Genomic DNA, 16,050 nt, shown 5'->3' with positions numbered 1-16,050 from the left:
ATATTGTATGTATATATATGTCTGTGAGGAAGTTTTGTCCTCACATGGACCGTGCTGAACGGCAAGAAGAAGACGGAGAGGACGAGACGGAGGGGGGCGGGATGGAGGGTGGAACGGCGCCGGACCGGGACGGTGGAGGACGAACCTCCATACCGTCCAGCCTAAGCAATATATCATTATCCTGTGCCAGTTCTGCTAAATTTAGGTAGTTTTAAATATATCAGTATCCCGTGTCAGTTCTGCTAAATTTAGGTAGTTTTATAGTTTTATTTATTGAATTTTTGTATAACTAATTGTAATTTAGTGGAGTTCTTTCTCATATGATTGAAATGAAAAGGATAATATATAGTATTTTAATGGATTTTATGTTACAAAGAAAGTTTAACATTCCATCCGGCTTACATATTGCTGGAATTTATATATTATGATGTAGAGTGATCTAAGGGGGAGTTTGTTTGGAATTTTTATATATGATGTAGAGTGATCTAAGGGGGGAGTCTTTGTAATGAAAGTATGCAGCGATTGAGCAAATTAGATTGAGAAACGGCATCTTGATACTTTATCTGTGGTTGCTTTTTGTGTATTGGATTTTACAGTATATGCCTTGCTTTTGGCTGATGTAGAGTTGCGGTTCGCCATGTAATAGTCATTTAAGTCAGCAAGATAGCACGCTTTACTTAGTCATATATTATTAAAGTGTTCGTGTGTCTACATCAGTATATAATGGAGGTTTGGATGCACTTTGAAAGCAATCACACGATAAAATGAAATGTATTAGATGAGACTGTGTTTGGGTGTGCTCTCTTGCCTATAGTTTAAACATATAGGCCTTCGGCTTGGACCATGGGCATGGGCGGGGACACCATGACTAGGTTTGAAGGTGACTTCTAGATAACATATTTAACAATTACTTTTGGAAGTATGAATTTTAATCACTATTTTGTATTTTTTTTAGTCGATGTTTAATGTAATTTTATTCAAAACATCTATTTACATAACATATTAGTTAAGCGCGTGTATCACACAGATAACTAACCTGGTAATATCTATATTTATTCAGAAATGAATACCAATTGAGTATGGGTAATTAAAAATAAATATTTCAAAGTCAATTCGGGTATGTGTTTGTTTGAAACAGTCCATTCCAGAAGTTAATACTTTCAAACTTTGATGACCATTATTGAAATGTCAGTAAAGATTTTCTTGATTATAAAAACCGGTACAATCTAATACACAACCACTAATGCATAACGTACAAGTTTTAAAGCATGGTGTCCTGGATTTGCATATTACATCTCTGAAAAAAAAGGATTTCCATATAACAGAAACAGTTAGAAGGATGATTCAAGAGTAGGGAAGCTAGAGAAAGAGTAAAAACCAGTTCCGTCTTCCGTCAAATGATTCACGGAAACCGGAATCCGGTGTGTATTGTTGTTGTTGTTGTTCTGATGGTGAAGCAAGTAAGCAGATGTGTCTAACGTTGGCAGCAGCCCTTGCAACTTGTTAATAAACGGCTGTCTCAGGAATTCCGGTTTCACAACCGGCAAGTCTTGTAACTTGACTCCGGTGACCTGCTGCACCATCTGCCTGAAGTTGGAGGGGTCGGCTTGAATAAACGTGGTCATAGATCGCTTGGAAGCACGTGACTTGCGCTTGACCGGTTTAGCGATTGTTACGCCGAGGCGGCGCCTGGATCCGGGGGTTTCAGGTTCAGAAGCGGAGCCACTGGCGGTGACGTTGGAGGCGGAGGCTGTATCACTCTGCTTCACCACCGGGTGGTTGGGGAAAAAGGATTGCTGTAGGGCTTTGGTTAGGGCGGATTCAGTTTCTCTGGCGAAAGAGTCGGGGTACCATGAATCTGCGACGGTGTTTGATCTGAACATCCATGGTTCCAGCATCGCCAGATTGTTGGATGAAGCCATTGGAACGGATGATGATGATTCTAGAAGTTAGTGGAGATGGAATGAAGGTGTTTTTTCTAATACATTTGGGGATGACTCAGAGAGAGAGAGAGAGAGAGAGAGAGTTGCAGAGGACAGGTAGGGGACGAGGGAGATAAATAGGGCGGTGAGAAATGGAAACGCGTTTAACGGGGACACACGTCAACGCTGACGTCACAGTTGATGTACGGAAAGCTGCTTTTGTTGACTCTCTAATCTCATCTGCTAATTCTTTTGTATTGCCTAAATTCTAAAACAACATTGATAGGATTTTGAGAGAAATTAAAGTTTTAAGTTTACTTTGTTTTCTAATAGATCTAAGTATATAGGGGTTAGTTGGGAAGAATGGGTTTCCTTTGTAAATATGTAATTTGTTTATCGTTTTTTTGGGTTGGCCCGGTTTAGGTCGGCTTGTTGTGAATGAAGTTTACGTTTCAAAAAAAAAAAATTATTAGGCCATAGTGGTACACCATTTATAGGGTTATGCGAAAAATAGCAAAAAAAAAAAAAAATTATAAAATACGTAGGTTACAAAGGGATTATCTATAATATGTGTGTATAGTGGGGGATTGTATAAATATAGGTTTATATGTGTGAGATCGAAGCAACGTGTTCACCCCGTTATAATTTTCGTATGGAATGCTGGTTCAAATGGTATAACGCCCCTCGGGACGGTGTGGGGCCCATGGGGTGTTATAAGATGCCTTGGCTCCATATCCTTCCCCATTACAGAAGGACTTATTACTAAACAACACTACACTTTCACTACACAACTTCTCTTTAATTGTTTGTATGGCCTAAAATAACCTTATTATTATTTACGGAAAAAAACTCACCTTAAAAGATTACCAGTGGAACTATGCTTAGGTAACAAATTGCAAAGTGATTTAAAGAAGCTTCTTAATACCTACTAAAAGAATTTCAATTCAATCACGTGTGCAAACTTAATCGAGCTTTGTACCGTCTAGTACAAGCACTGTGTTCTTGGTTACAAAGACTAAGTAATTTCTCTATTTACTCTTGGTTTCACTTGCAGTCTTTCGGATCCGTCCTTATTTGTTCACAAAAAGGACACAACCCTCATCTACTTACGTAGACGATGTCATTGTCACGGGTAACAATGATCACATCATTGATAATTTTACAAAACGCCTACATACCGAGTTTAGACTTAAAGATCTTGGCAGGTTAAGCTATGATGTGCGTGAATATATATATATATATATATATATATATATATATATATATATAGGGAGCCGCTAAAATAGAAACCACCTCCAGTTGTAAGAACCGTGAGAACCACTTTCAACCAATCAGATTATGCCAACTAAAAGACTCGATACAAGACGAAGTCAGCAGACGTATGCACTAACAGATTCCCCCTCGGATGTTGACGAGTCTACAGTGTCGAGTCTTCGCAACTTTAGTCTTTATCAGTCTGTCTGTTCTCTTTGAAATATCAGCACCAACACACTATCCTTGAACAAACTTCTTCTTCCCGGAATCGTAACCTGGCTTTGATACATTTCTTGATCAGATCTCTCTCTTGATTCCTTAAGTTCGTCAGCATCATCAACTCCAGAATCATAAGCTAGCTCACAGGATCAGGATCGAAACCTGGCTCAAATCTCGGACTCAGAATCCAGGCTATCCTGCACATCCTCTATTCCATAATAATTTTCTCAATTTTTATAATTGACAAATTTATATCACCAGACTCCCCCTCAAATTAAAACCAGAACGATATAATACAGTTAATTTCTGATGAACCACATGTAGAATTGTTTAAAATATATTTTGTTTAACACAGACTCCTCCTCACAAAATGGTCATCATGTTTAGCATTTGAAACTTTGAAAATCAGCTTTTCAACACCAGTTGTCGAAAATAAGATGAAATAAAATTTTTTGAATTTTTCAAAAATTTATGCTAAAACACACTCAAAATCTTTTTGGATTTTTATATGAAATGCAGTAAAGAAATATTTACAGACAATATTTTTTGTGAGTTTGTGTAAGAGGATCATATCAGTTTATGAGACAAATCACCAACACCGTTAAGCTGTTAAACATTTTAAGTTTTAAACAATTCACTTAGATTGTCAGTATATTGGTCCACTTAAATTTTCACACAAATTTCAACTGTTTCGAGATACGAGATTAATGTTTTAATGACTTAAACTTATTCGCGTATCCCACCACTTGAATATACTCCCGTATCCAGACCCAATATTCAGTCTTACAGGTGAGTATACCTAGATGATATCTGTAAAGGTTTAGATGCGAGACCGTGAGAGCTCAGGTCAGAACTTCCGTTCAGCAGAGAGATGACGGCTCGACTTTTGGTGTGTCCCCTTTAGAGGATCTTTTCTTCAACAGCACATGATTAGCATTTTTCAATGTTTCATCATTTTTTATGCTGAGGGTGAGCTATATTTCAAGCAATTTGCAAAGTATTATACGGGGAATAGGCCATTGCCTCCGCAAAATCAGAAGTCCCGGGATGATACCCCAGATATCACTGAGTATAAAGACCTAGTATCTCAGAAAGAGGGACCTTTCAAACAAGATTTCGGGGGTTACCCATATATCCAAGAAATGTTCCCCACGATTAAGCAAGTTTTAAATTTTAGGTATATATCTCGTTACAATCTACTAAATGTATAAAAACCTACTGACATATCCGCAGTGAGATTGTTTATCACATTTGACTTTCCATTTCTTTAGCATGTTATGATAGTTCACTGATGTACTATCATTTCCTCTTTTATACACCAAAACTCAATTTTGATTTTATCATGTTTTTGGCTTTTTCAAATTTTCTAATGTTTTTGGATTTTCTGAAAAATTTTACTCCCCCTAAAATACAAACACATTTAAAGAAATTTGAAAACAAAATATACAAGAAAATTGACAACTGATATCAACTCACCTCAATTCGCCATCCACTTGGCATAAACAATCAGAACTCCCCCTTTCAGCAAACTATTTTCCCATTAAGATTTCAAAACACTTAAGTTTGTTTTAATCAAAATGGTTTTTCCGAAAAATAAGTTTTGTTTTAACCAACTTGTAGGTTTGGGTTCATCATTTTGTCCAATTTTAACCACTTGAATGAGGATTATATCAAGTTCAAACTAATGACCTTGACTAACCACTTGTAAAATCAAATATGTACCACATGTAGGAATAAAACATCTACACAAATTCATTTTACCAATAAAGATGCCGATTCCTGCTTCTCACTTACCAATCTGGAAGCTCCGGCATGTCTACAATCTGTAAAATTTAAACAATTTTAAAAATCTAAAAAAACAATTTTATCAAGAATGATGCCGATTCCTGCTCCACGATTACAAACTTGGGAGCTCCGGCAAGTCCTGATTTTTAAGGAAACAAAATTTCCAACCAAGTCTTACCAACCTTGGGTGATTTTAACTCTGATTCAGTTGGGTTATAAGTTTCCTTTTTTGTCGCATAAAAATCTTTAACCCCTTGAACTTTTCCTTCAACCATTTTTCCAAAAATCTTTTTCACATTTCCATTGAACGCTTTCTCGACATCAAATTCTTTCTTTTCAGAATAGATTTGATTCGAAATCTCAACCTTACCAACTTTTTGTTTAAAATTTTCATCCTTCAATGGTGGAATATTACTATCATCCACTGAAGGCACTGATTTTACCTCTTTTATCTCAACCTGTGGCTCTTCTGATTTTATGGAATCAGGTTCATTGCCGTATTTCTCAACAGACTTCTTAACAACCCACATTTGGTTGTCTTTGGCTCTCTTTTTGTAAAAATTTTTCTTTGAACACTCACCAACTTCATATGTTGAATTTTCAAAAATTTTGAATTTTTCAGTTGGTGATTCATCTTTCTCAACAACTTTTTCTTTAAGTTTTTCAGAAACTCCCTGTTTTGTCTTAGTATCCAACGAACAATTCCATGCAATGTGACCAGCTTCATTGCATTTAAAACAGGTTCGAGTATCCTTTCTGTGAAAAAATCCAGTTCCTATTCTCTTCTTCTCAGCAAGAAACTCCTGGTTGGATTGTCTCCAGAAAGGTTTCTTCTGTTTTTCCTCAGCACTTCCTCCTGAAACAAATTCTGTTTTTGTTTTTGAAATTTTCTTATTTTTATCATTTTCTAATTGAATAAAGCCTAGACCTTTCTTTTTGAAATTACCATTATGATTTGGTTTCTTTTGAAAACCGAAAGCAAAACTGTAACCCTTTTTCTTGTTTAATCGTTGCTGAACTCTTGAAGTGTATTTTTTAGGTTTTTCAGAAAGATTTAAATCTTTTATTTCAGAAATATTAATTTCTGTCATTTTGAAAACCTTTTTGATCTTCTCAAGTTGAACACTTCTTATTGTAAACTCTTCATCAGAATATAATTTGTCAGAATCTTTCAAAGTATATGCCACTTTGAATAATTCATCATTCAAATTAGATTTTGATAATAAAAATTCTTTACTGTAAGCCTGTTTAACCGTCGTCTTTGAACTGTTGACTGACGAACTTGAATTTTCAGGCTCAGACTTTGACTCCGACACTTCATCTATATCCAACACCTGATCGACCACCTTTTTGATTAATTCAGAGTCATGATCAGTGTCAGACGAAGTGAACGTAATGTCAATATTTTCTGGTAATTCATCAGTTGTTTCGGATTTTAACTTTATATTAACTGCCTTTTTGACTTGCTCCTCATTTGGTTTTCTGGGAGAATAACCTTCTCAGATCGGAGGCGGACACTTGTTATAACTAATACTCTGTTTCTTACCAATATCCTTCTTCTTAGGCTTGTCATCTTGAAATGCTTCCATACCTGCAACAGTTAGATAAATTCGGTCAATAGGATAATCAGAACTAGAATAACTCTGTAATAATCGTCTGATTCTCTCATTTTCTATCTTTTTAGTTTCCAACTCTTGCTTCCATTTTGCACTTTCTTCAATGTAGAAGTTAATGGCTTTCTGCTTCGACATCATCACAGCATTCAGCATTGTCAAAGCATCTTCTCTCTCAGAGTTAGTCTTTTGCAGACCATTTATTGTTCTGTTCAACACATCGTAAGATTCTTTCACATAGTTTAGATCAAATAGTAACTTTTCTATCATCTTGTCTTTTTCGACCATCTTTTCATCTTTTTCTGCACACTGCTTACAAGATTCTGAACACTTTAAGCAAGGCTTGATGACTTCCACAATCTTTTCTACCTCAATAATTTTTTCAACTTCAACAACTCTTTGATTTTCATCAACCACTTTCTTTATCACTTGAAACACTTCTTCAGCAAATTTAACTCTGTCACTGTGTTCAGAATTTCCTTCTTGATCAACACTTTCACATTTTTTTCTTTTTCTGCACTTTTGCTGCTCGTTTCTTCTTCAACTTCTCCAAGCGATCTGCAAAATAAAATTGAAAGCTTTCAGGAGATAGTTGAGTTTTTGCAATATTAATTTGTTCTTCTTCCTTATTATCACTACTGTCATCAGTTTCTATTAGTGATTGATCAAACTCTATTGTCTTTTCTGTACTATCATCTGAAGAATCAGAATCAGATGGTGTTTGAGCAAAAACCGTTGCTCTTTCTGAACTTTCATCGGATGAAACAAATTCTTCTTCTTGCCTTGAATCATTTCTATCAAAAATCTTCATCCATTCTGAGAACAAATCAGGCTTTTAAAACAATTTCTGCAATTAAGGCTACAACTTTTGAATCAGATGGAATATATATATCCCAGCTGAAGCCTGCTACTACCTGTTCATCTTCTTGATCAATAATGCCATAATAAGCTTTCTTGTTTGCGTCTTTGATCATTTTGGCATGAGTAGTTTGTGGTTCCTTTTGTGGTTGATGAGCAACTTGTTGATATATAACTTTCCGATAGTAGTCATCTTTTCCAAAAGGATACTTTGCTCCACTAGCTTCCTGATTTTTGCATTCTCTCTTGAAATGACCTTTCTCCCTGCACCTAAAACAAGTAATTTTAGACTTATCAAAACCCAAAGTAGATACATGTGCATCCAGAAAATCATTTCTTCCTGTAATCATTTTGAATTTTTCAGCTCTTCTCAGGGCACTAGCTAGACACCATTTGATGTCCATGAGCTCCATCACTTCTGCATCGATCTGATCGTAATCCTCTTTTGTCAGCATAGGATTTCCGATCCTCCCTACAATCAATCCCTCATAAGTCTCTAAAACTGTAGCAAGTAATGTCATGTGATCTCTTGCAACTTCTTCAGACAAACTTTGACCATTTGGAAAATTTAATGCAATGTTGCACTGTATCACACAACCATTTCCAGCCTTTGTACTTTGAGAATGAAAGCTTGATGTTGATCTATTTGTGTTAGGCAACTTTATTGTATTTGTTGTTAAAAATAGTTTAAGGTACTTAGAATTAATTCCGTCAACACGAAGCGACCGATGAACCATCCCAGAAGCTCTAAATATGAAGACCGAGAATAAAAATATCAAGCTTCTAATTCTTTAATTAAAGATCTCGACAAGGTTACAAGACTTCAAAATGTTAGCGGAACATTAAGGAGTTTACAAGATACAAAGTCAAAGAATTGTGTTAATAAGATAATATATCTTATTAACACATTTAATATCTTTCCCTATGAAAAAGCACTCATAAAGAAAAGAAAAGGAAAATCATTTCTAAATGATTCAAGACCTTTTCTGATGAAAAGGAATCTTTTCTTTAATTAGAAAAAGAATCTTTTCAGAAGATATATTATTTCAAGTGGAAGATTTCAATAGAGAAGAAACAAGTTGGTTCAAAAAGAAAGATAAGGCAATGGCACACATACCAACTTCATATCAACCAATCCCATTTGAGATAGAATCATAGAAATCTCTATAAATACATAATTCCTTCGTAGGAATTATGTGTGCTTTGTAATTATAATATTTCAACATATAGTTTTTCATGAGAGTTTACCCCCTGGTTTGGCCCAGGGGGTGACATTTAGATTCAAGTTTATTCTCGGATCGTGTTGGTGCACTACATCTGTTGATTTCGTCTTAGATCGAGTCTTTCATTGTAATGTATAGATTAGGGCGTGTTTTACGAGAAACTAGAGAGAATATGTGTTGTAGAGAGGAGGTCTGCTTATACGGACATAGGAGGTCCTCTTTTATGTCAGGTCCGCTTATACGGACATAGGAGATCCTCTTTTGTGTCAGGTCCGCTTATACGGACATGGTAGGTTAGCTTATTCGTCAGGTCCGCTTATACGGACATGCCGTATAAGGGAACCTATCAGGTTCGCTTATATGGACATGCCGTATAAGGGAACCTACTCACCTATATATACCACAAAAGAGGACCTCATTTGTAAACTTCTGAAATTCCATACCGAGGTGCTGCCGGTGTGAGAATCGATTGTAAACGCTGTCAAATTAATCAACAAAGAAAATTAAGAAGATATCTAGCTGTTTCTACGTCAGGTACTTGTTTTCCGCACCTGTATCTGATCAAACTCCTCTGATTGACTCATTCGGGTCAGAATCCGATCCTACAGATCCGCCTCTTCTTCTTTAATTAATAAGAATTAATTATTGAAGATACATCACTCTTATTATCTCTATTTTTTTTCTTTGAATGTTTATATACTTCACAAACACTCGTCTCAACGAGCGAAGAAAGTTGTACCGTTATAACAGGGCCGTCGAAGGGGACCAACAAGTGGTATCAGAGCAGATTGGATAAATTATTTCCAAGATCCCTTGCTCCTGTAAGAGAGACATATATTCTTGATCTGTTAAAGGTCAAAAGAAATCTTTTTTTTTTTTTTGCAGATCCAAAAAAAGATAAAGCATGTAGTATAGCTATTATTTTTTTTTCTGTTATTTTCATTACTATTGCTTTTATTATTATTATTATTATTATTATTATTATTATTATTATTATTATTATTATTATTATTATTATTATTATTATTATTATTATTATTATCTCTATTAGTATTATTTTTGTATAAAATGATGTGTAGAAAAAGGATATAAAAAAAACACAAAAAAAGGAGTTAAACAAAGATAAATGAACTTTAGTTTATCAGAAAGAAAAATTTTGACATCTAAAAAGAAAGTTTCTGATAAATGAAAGTTTGTTCGTATCTTATTTAATGAAATAACTCCAAATTCTAGTTAGTTAATCTTCAAAAAAAAAAGAAATGATAATGATAAAAAGAGATTAAAAAAAATTTGTGTGAAACTTTAGAAAATATACTCATAATTATTATCTTTTAAAAAGTTTTCACAAAAAATTCCTTGAAGAAAAGAACATGTACTTAGACTTGCACCAGAAAAATATGTGTAAGTAATATATATTTTTTTACTTATTCCCTCTTGATGTGCGTGAAGTGTGTTATAATTAGGATGTATATTTTAAGCCCTTTTTACACTTTTAGCCAATTTTTAAATTTATAAAACACGATATTTACTAACACTAAACACACATATGGGCAAGTGCACCCATCGTGGATGTAGTATAGTGTTGGTAAGATACCGAGGTCGTCCAAGGACACAAGAGCTTTTAGTACCGGTTTATCCTCAACATCTAATCAAATCAAAATGTTAGAAAAGATTTTAAAACTAAGAAAATAAAACTAACTAAATGCTGAAAAATAAAAATAAAAATAAAAACAGATAGACAAGATGAATCACTTGGATCCGACTCGTGTATAGTGTAACCTTTGATTATTTTCGCACTTTTGCACTTGTTTAAGAGATTATCTTAGTTATTGTAGTAGGCCCCTCTTTTGAAGGTGACGTTACCCTCAACCCAGTAGTTTGAGTCAGCAAGGATACAATCCTAAAGGGTCGGATTATTGAAAGATAATTAATTAAGTTATTAATGCAAATTATGGTAGGCCCCTCTTTTGAAGGCGACGTTACCCTCGACTAAGTAGTCTGAGTCAGCAGGGATACAGTCCTAAATAGCCGGGTTATAGTATTAATAATAGTTTACTTATGAGGGGGTCAAAGAGTTTGGATCCTCGCCATCTAATACCTTTGGGTATTGAAGGAAATCCTACTAAATTTGACCTAGGTCCCTTGCAGGACCTCTAAACGCTGAACAAGGGCAAGACTCTTACCAAACCGTTCCCTTAACCCCCGACCAGGTAACCAACATACCTCCATATAGACCGTGGAGATATGAATGGTGAAAATCTTTTATTTTATATAGACAGTAAAATAATGTCAAGACACCACGGACAAACGATAAGGAAGAATCACCTTCAACATAAGAAACTAGTTATTAAAGTCATTAATACAAAACCAAATAAAAAGTGCAAAAGATTAAAAATAAAAAGTATTACACTAGACACTTGTCTTCACCAGGTGATGTAAGAGACTTAGGCAAACATGGCCTTTGATTGTCAAGAGCTCTTACGATCAATCTTGGATCCCGAGACGACTCACACACTCTATGATGGACAATCGATGATGGTGGTGGATGATGGTGTTATGGTGGTGGTGGGCGGTGGGTGAAGTGTGAGAGAGGTGGTGTGCCAAGGGATGAGTTGAAATGGCTCCAAGCACTCCTATTTATAGGCTGAACAGAGGCTTGGGCACGGCCCCGTGTCCGTCTGACACTCTCTCTCTTTATTAATTGTAATTCGCAATTACAATAAATGCGCCTGCAGTACTTTGACCACGCCCCTGTGTCCGTTGGGCACGGCCTCGTGGTGAGCAATAGAAGCTTCTACTTGTTTGTCTTTTCTGCTGCTTCTTGGGCACGGCCCCGTGCTCGGAGCACGGGGCGTGTTCAGTCTTCTGCCTTCTCTGTTTTGCTTGGGAGGATGCTGTCGAGGGGTCGGGCAATCCACTTTTGTCCCTTTTCTTGTATTTATGTTAGATTTTGCTGTCTTTTTGCTTCTTTTGTTAATTTGAGCTCATTTAATCCTAAAAATACAAAAGGAAGACAAAAACACACTTTTTCCAACACTAGTACTAAAAAAGGGTTAGTTTTATGCCACAATTGATATAATTTATATGTTGCATTTTGCGCGTATCAAATACCCCCACACTTGAATCTTTGTTTGTCCTCAAGCAAAACTCTTTATAATGTGGCTTATTCACTCCCAAATGGAGTGGGTAGAAGAGAAAGTTTTTGGGCTTGTCATAGAGTGTCGGGATTTTCCAAGATCGTTTAGGTTTTATTTTTATTTACAATCTTATTCGTCATGATTTATTAAAAACATTTCATAAGATAAATTATTTATTAAGGCATAACATACCTTTTTAAAATTCCATTTATATACAAGTTCACATACCTCACGGGGGAAATCACTCACACTCGGCCGAAGGTGTATTTTTAGTGAATCACTCGAGAGCGGCGTGGAACTTATTTCTACCATAAGCTTGCCAAGCAATCAATCCTCCTCCTTTTTAACCTTATACCTTTGTAAATATCAAGAGGACTTTTTGGGTGAAGGGTTAGGCTTGGGCTAAAGGTGGGTGGTTGGGTTAGTGGTTAGTTAAAAAGGGCGAAAGGCGTAAAAAGCGTTGGTTTTCGTAAAACATTCTGTTTTTTGTGACTTTTTATTTTTAGTGAAGTATTTATTCAAACAAGCTTTTGTTTGAGGAGCTTTGTTTGTTTATTTTCAACTTCATCATTATATATTTTTTTTTTCAAGAGTCACACGAAAACCAAACTTTGTTACTAAAATAAAGGGTAAAAAATGAAAAAAAAAGGGTTTTGGTGGGTAAAAGGGTTTTGGGTTAAGAAATGAAAAGGGTTAGGCTCAAAGGGGTTAACTAGGGGGAATTTTTGGGTAGGTGAAAAGAAAAATGAAAATAATGGTGTTGAAAGAAAAAAAGGGTTAGTCCTAATGCCTCCATCATTTACTTACTTGGGTTTAAGTTGGTAAGGACCGGGAATGAATTATCATGGCAAGTTCTAGAGTCGTAAGAACCAAGCGGCTATTCACACAAGAAACGAAAAATGAGCATTTAGTGTAAAGATATGTATTTGTATGCTCTATAAAGGCTCAAAACTCACTTTTGTGGGAATGGGTTTTTATGTGATCAAGTATATATAATCAAATTTTAACTAAGCTTGTCATGTCGTTTCATAATTTTCTTATATAGGTTCTTTTTATCACGACGCTATCGGTTGTAAATTTGTAAAAATATAACCTTGTTAGAGTTAGAATTCCCAACTTAAACTTAGACAAGTAAAAAAATGAAAATTTTTGAAAAAAAATTTGGGGTGATTAGCAATTCCAATAGAGTTTTGTGTAAGGCTTGTTATTAGGACTTGCAAAATTCAAGGTTTTAGCATCCCCCCACACTTAAATTACACATTGTCCTCAATGTGTCCCAAAAATAAGTTTTTAGGTTGATTGAATGTATAAAATGGTGTTAAAAGCAAAATTTTATGTTACTGGCAGTCTGGACACGGCCCCGTGGTGACCGGGCACGGCCCCGTGTTCAGGTGCCAGTAACAAAAATTAAAGAAAGAAACAGAAGCCTGGACACGGGGCGTGTTCAGTGAAGACAGACGACCCGTGTCTAGTTACCTGAACTGGGCAATTTTCTGCAGGATGTTCAACACGGGGTCGTGTAGGCTGGACACGGCCCGTGCTGAGCTTACTGTAATGAAGAAATTGTTGTCGGATGGCCCTGTTTCTGTGCATGGGTCATGTTTCTCGTTTCCCTTGTTATCTTTGACCATCCCGAGTGTGTTTTATTTCGGGGTACGGAACTAGAGGAGCCTTGGTGGGCTCTGATGGTGGCGGAGTAACCTTCTCTTGTTGGGGCGGTGATGTGATCTCCTCAGTAGGCGATGGCCCTTCCGCGGGACCCACGGTACGGTTCCGTAAGGTGATGAGATGAACTTGCGCCTTTGGGTTTGTTTCGGTATTACTTGGTAACGCGCCTTGCGGTCGCTCGGAGAAATTTTGGGCTAATAGACTTATTTGTTTTTCGATGTTTTGTATACTAGCTTGTTGATTTCTAAAATTTGATTATAATTGTAGAAATCTATCCGAGTTTTTCTTTTCAGTGTCGGAGATAAGGCGAGATATAGTATCTTCAAGCCTTTCTCGTCCACCTTGTTGTTGAGGGAAATTTTGTGACTCATTTCTTTGTTGTTGAAAGTTCGTTCGTTGATTTTGTTGGTTACTACTATTGCCGGGTTCTCTCCAACCAAGGTTAGGGTGGTTTCGCCATCCTTGGTTGTAGGTGCCCGTTGGAGGACCTGACGGCCTAGGTCTATTATCAATGTAGTTTACCGATTCTGTTTGATCATCTGTTTCTTTCATACAACTCCAATTTTCATGTGGCCCACCACACCCTTCACAAGCCATAACCGAGACTGTTTTTGTCATTTCTAACTTTTTAATTTTAGAAGAAAAGGCCTCGATTTGGGCTTGTAAAGAGGTGCTTTCATCAACCTTATGGGCGCCCGGGGCAATAGATTTATTGCCTCGGGGAGTGTGCCACTGGAAATTGGTTTGAGCAATTTCCTCAATTTGATTATATATTTCATGTGGGCGGCGATTACCTAAAAGTCCCCCGGAGCTAGAGTCAAGTGTTTGTCTTGTGTGTGGCAACAACCCATTATAGAAAGTGGATACTTGTTGCCATGTTGCAAGACCGTGATGAGGACACTTTCGCAATAGCTCCTTGAACCTTTCCCAAGTTTCATATAAGGATTCCCCGTCCTCTTGTGAATAAGTATTAATTTCAGTCATTAATTTAGCCGTTTTAGCGGGAGGGAAATACTTATATAGAAATTTTTGGGCTAGTTCATCCCAGGTGTTTACCGATCCAGCTGGGAGGGCGTTAAGCCAAGCCTTTGCTCGGTCTTTTAGTGAAAAAGGAAACATTCGGAGGCGGATGGCGTCATTTGATGCTCCATTGATCCGAAAGGTATCACATATTTCTAAGAAATTAGTAATATGTAGATGGGGATCCTCGTCCACAAACCCATGGAAGGTTGCAGAGTTTTGAAGCATCTGTATCAAATGCAGTCGAAGTTCGAAGTTATTGGCTTCAACATTCGGTGCATTGATAGCGGCGCCGAGATTACCTACGGTGAGTCGTAGATAATCCATGAGAGTACGTTGGTCCTCCATTGGAATTGGGTTCCCCGAAACCTTCTCTTGGTTTTTAGCTTTTAGTCTTTTTCTGAGAAAGCGTTCGGGTTCTTCTAGAGGTTCTTTTATGTCTTTATTAGAACTGGAGCTCATACACTATGTAGGGGCGGCGTCTGGTTCCAAGTCCTGCAACAAAAACAGAAAAGAATGTTGGTCAGAAGGTTCACCACGGCCCCGTGCTCAGTAAACACGGCCCGTGGTCAGAGTTACAGTGATTGTTTTCCAGATCCCTGTTACTGGAAAGTTGGACACGGCCCCGTGTTGCACCGACACGGCCCCGTGCTCAGCCTTCTGTAACTCGGAAAATAAAAACTGCCAGTACCAATGCTGGGCACGGGGCGTGTCCGACCAGGCACGACCCGTGCTGAGCTCTGCAGAAGCTGAAAAATTAGAAAAATCCTATTAAAAATAAAAAGAAAATAAAAAAAATGATTAGGCCGTTGATTCCTAACTTTCTTAAAATCCTTGTGTCCCGGGCAACGACGCCAAAAACTTGATGTGCGTGAAGTGTGTTATAATTAGGATGCATATTTTAAGCCCTTTTTACACTTTTAGCCAAGTTTTAAATTTATAAAACACGATATTTACTAACTCTAAACACACATATGGGCAAGTGCACCCATCATGGACGTAGTATAGTGTTGGTAAGATACCGAGGTCGTCCAAGGACACAAGAGCTTTTAGTACCGGTTTATCCTCAACGTCTAATCAAATCAAAATGTTAGAAAAGATTTTAAAACTAAGAAAATAAAACTAACTAAATGCTGAAAAATAAAAATAAAAATAAAAATAAAAACAGATAGACAAGATGAATCACTTGGATCCGACTCGTGTATAGTGTAACCTTTGATTATTTTCGTATTTTTGCACTTGTTTAAGAGATTATCTTAGTTATTGTAGTAGGCCCCTCTTTTGAAGGTGACGTTACCCTCAACCCAGTAGTTTGAGTCAGCAAGGATACAATCCTAAAGGGTCGGATTAT

The 16,050-nt window shown here is 36.7% G+C and overlaps 1 protein-coding gene and 1 non-coding gene across 2 annotated transcripts; one reads left to right on the top strand and one right to left on the bottom strand.

Moving 5' to 3' along the window:
- Positions 1 to 1,180: 1,180 nt before the first annotated feature.
- Positions 1,181 to 2,033, bottom strand: LOC110878629 (calmodulin-binding protein 25). Its single transcript, XM_022126970.2, has one exon. It carries the CDS (start codon positions 1,920 to 1,922, stop codon positions 1,332 to 1,334), a length of 591 nt encoding a protein of 196 aa, XP_021982662.1. The 5' UTR covers positions 1,923 to 2,033; the 3' UTR covers positions 1,181 to 1,331.
- A 12,529-nt stretch (positions 2,034 to 14,562) lies between these two features.
- On the top strand, positions 14,563 to 14,669 carry LOC118488529. Its single transcript, XR_004885073.1, has one exon. It is a non-coding gene; the product is annotated as a small nucleolar RNA R71 (small nucleolar RNA).
- Positions 14,670 to 16,050: the final 1,381 nt, after the last annotated feature.

The sequence above is a fragment of the Helianthus annuus genome, chromosome 16 (genome assembly GCF_002127325.2).
Source record: "Helianthus annuus cultivar XRQ/B chromosome 16, HanXRQr2.0-SUNRISE, whole genome shotgun sequence".
Lineage (NCBI taxonomy): Eukaryota > Viridiplantae > Streptophyta > Magnoliopsida > Asterales > Asteraceae > Helianthus > Helianthus annuus.
The sequence above is the reverse complement of the archived record's forward strand: the minus strand, read 5'-3'. Positions and strand labels throughout refer to the sequence as shown.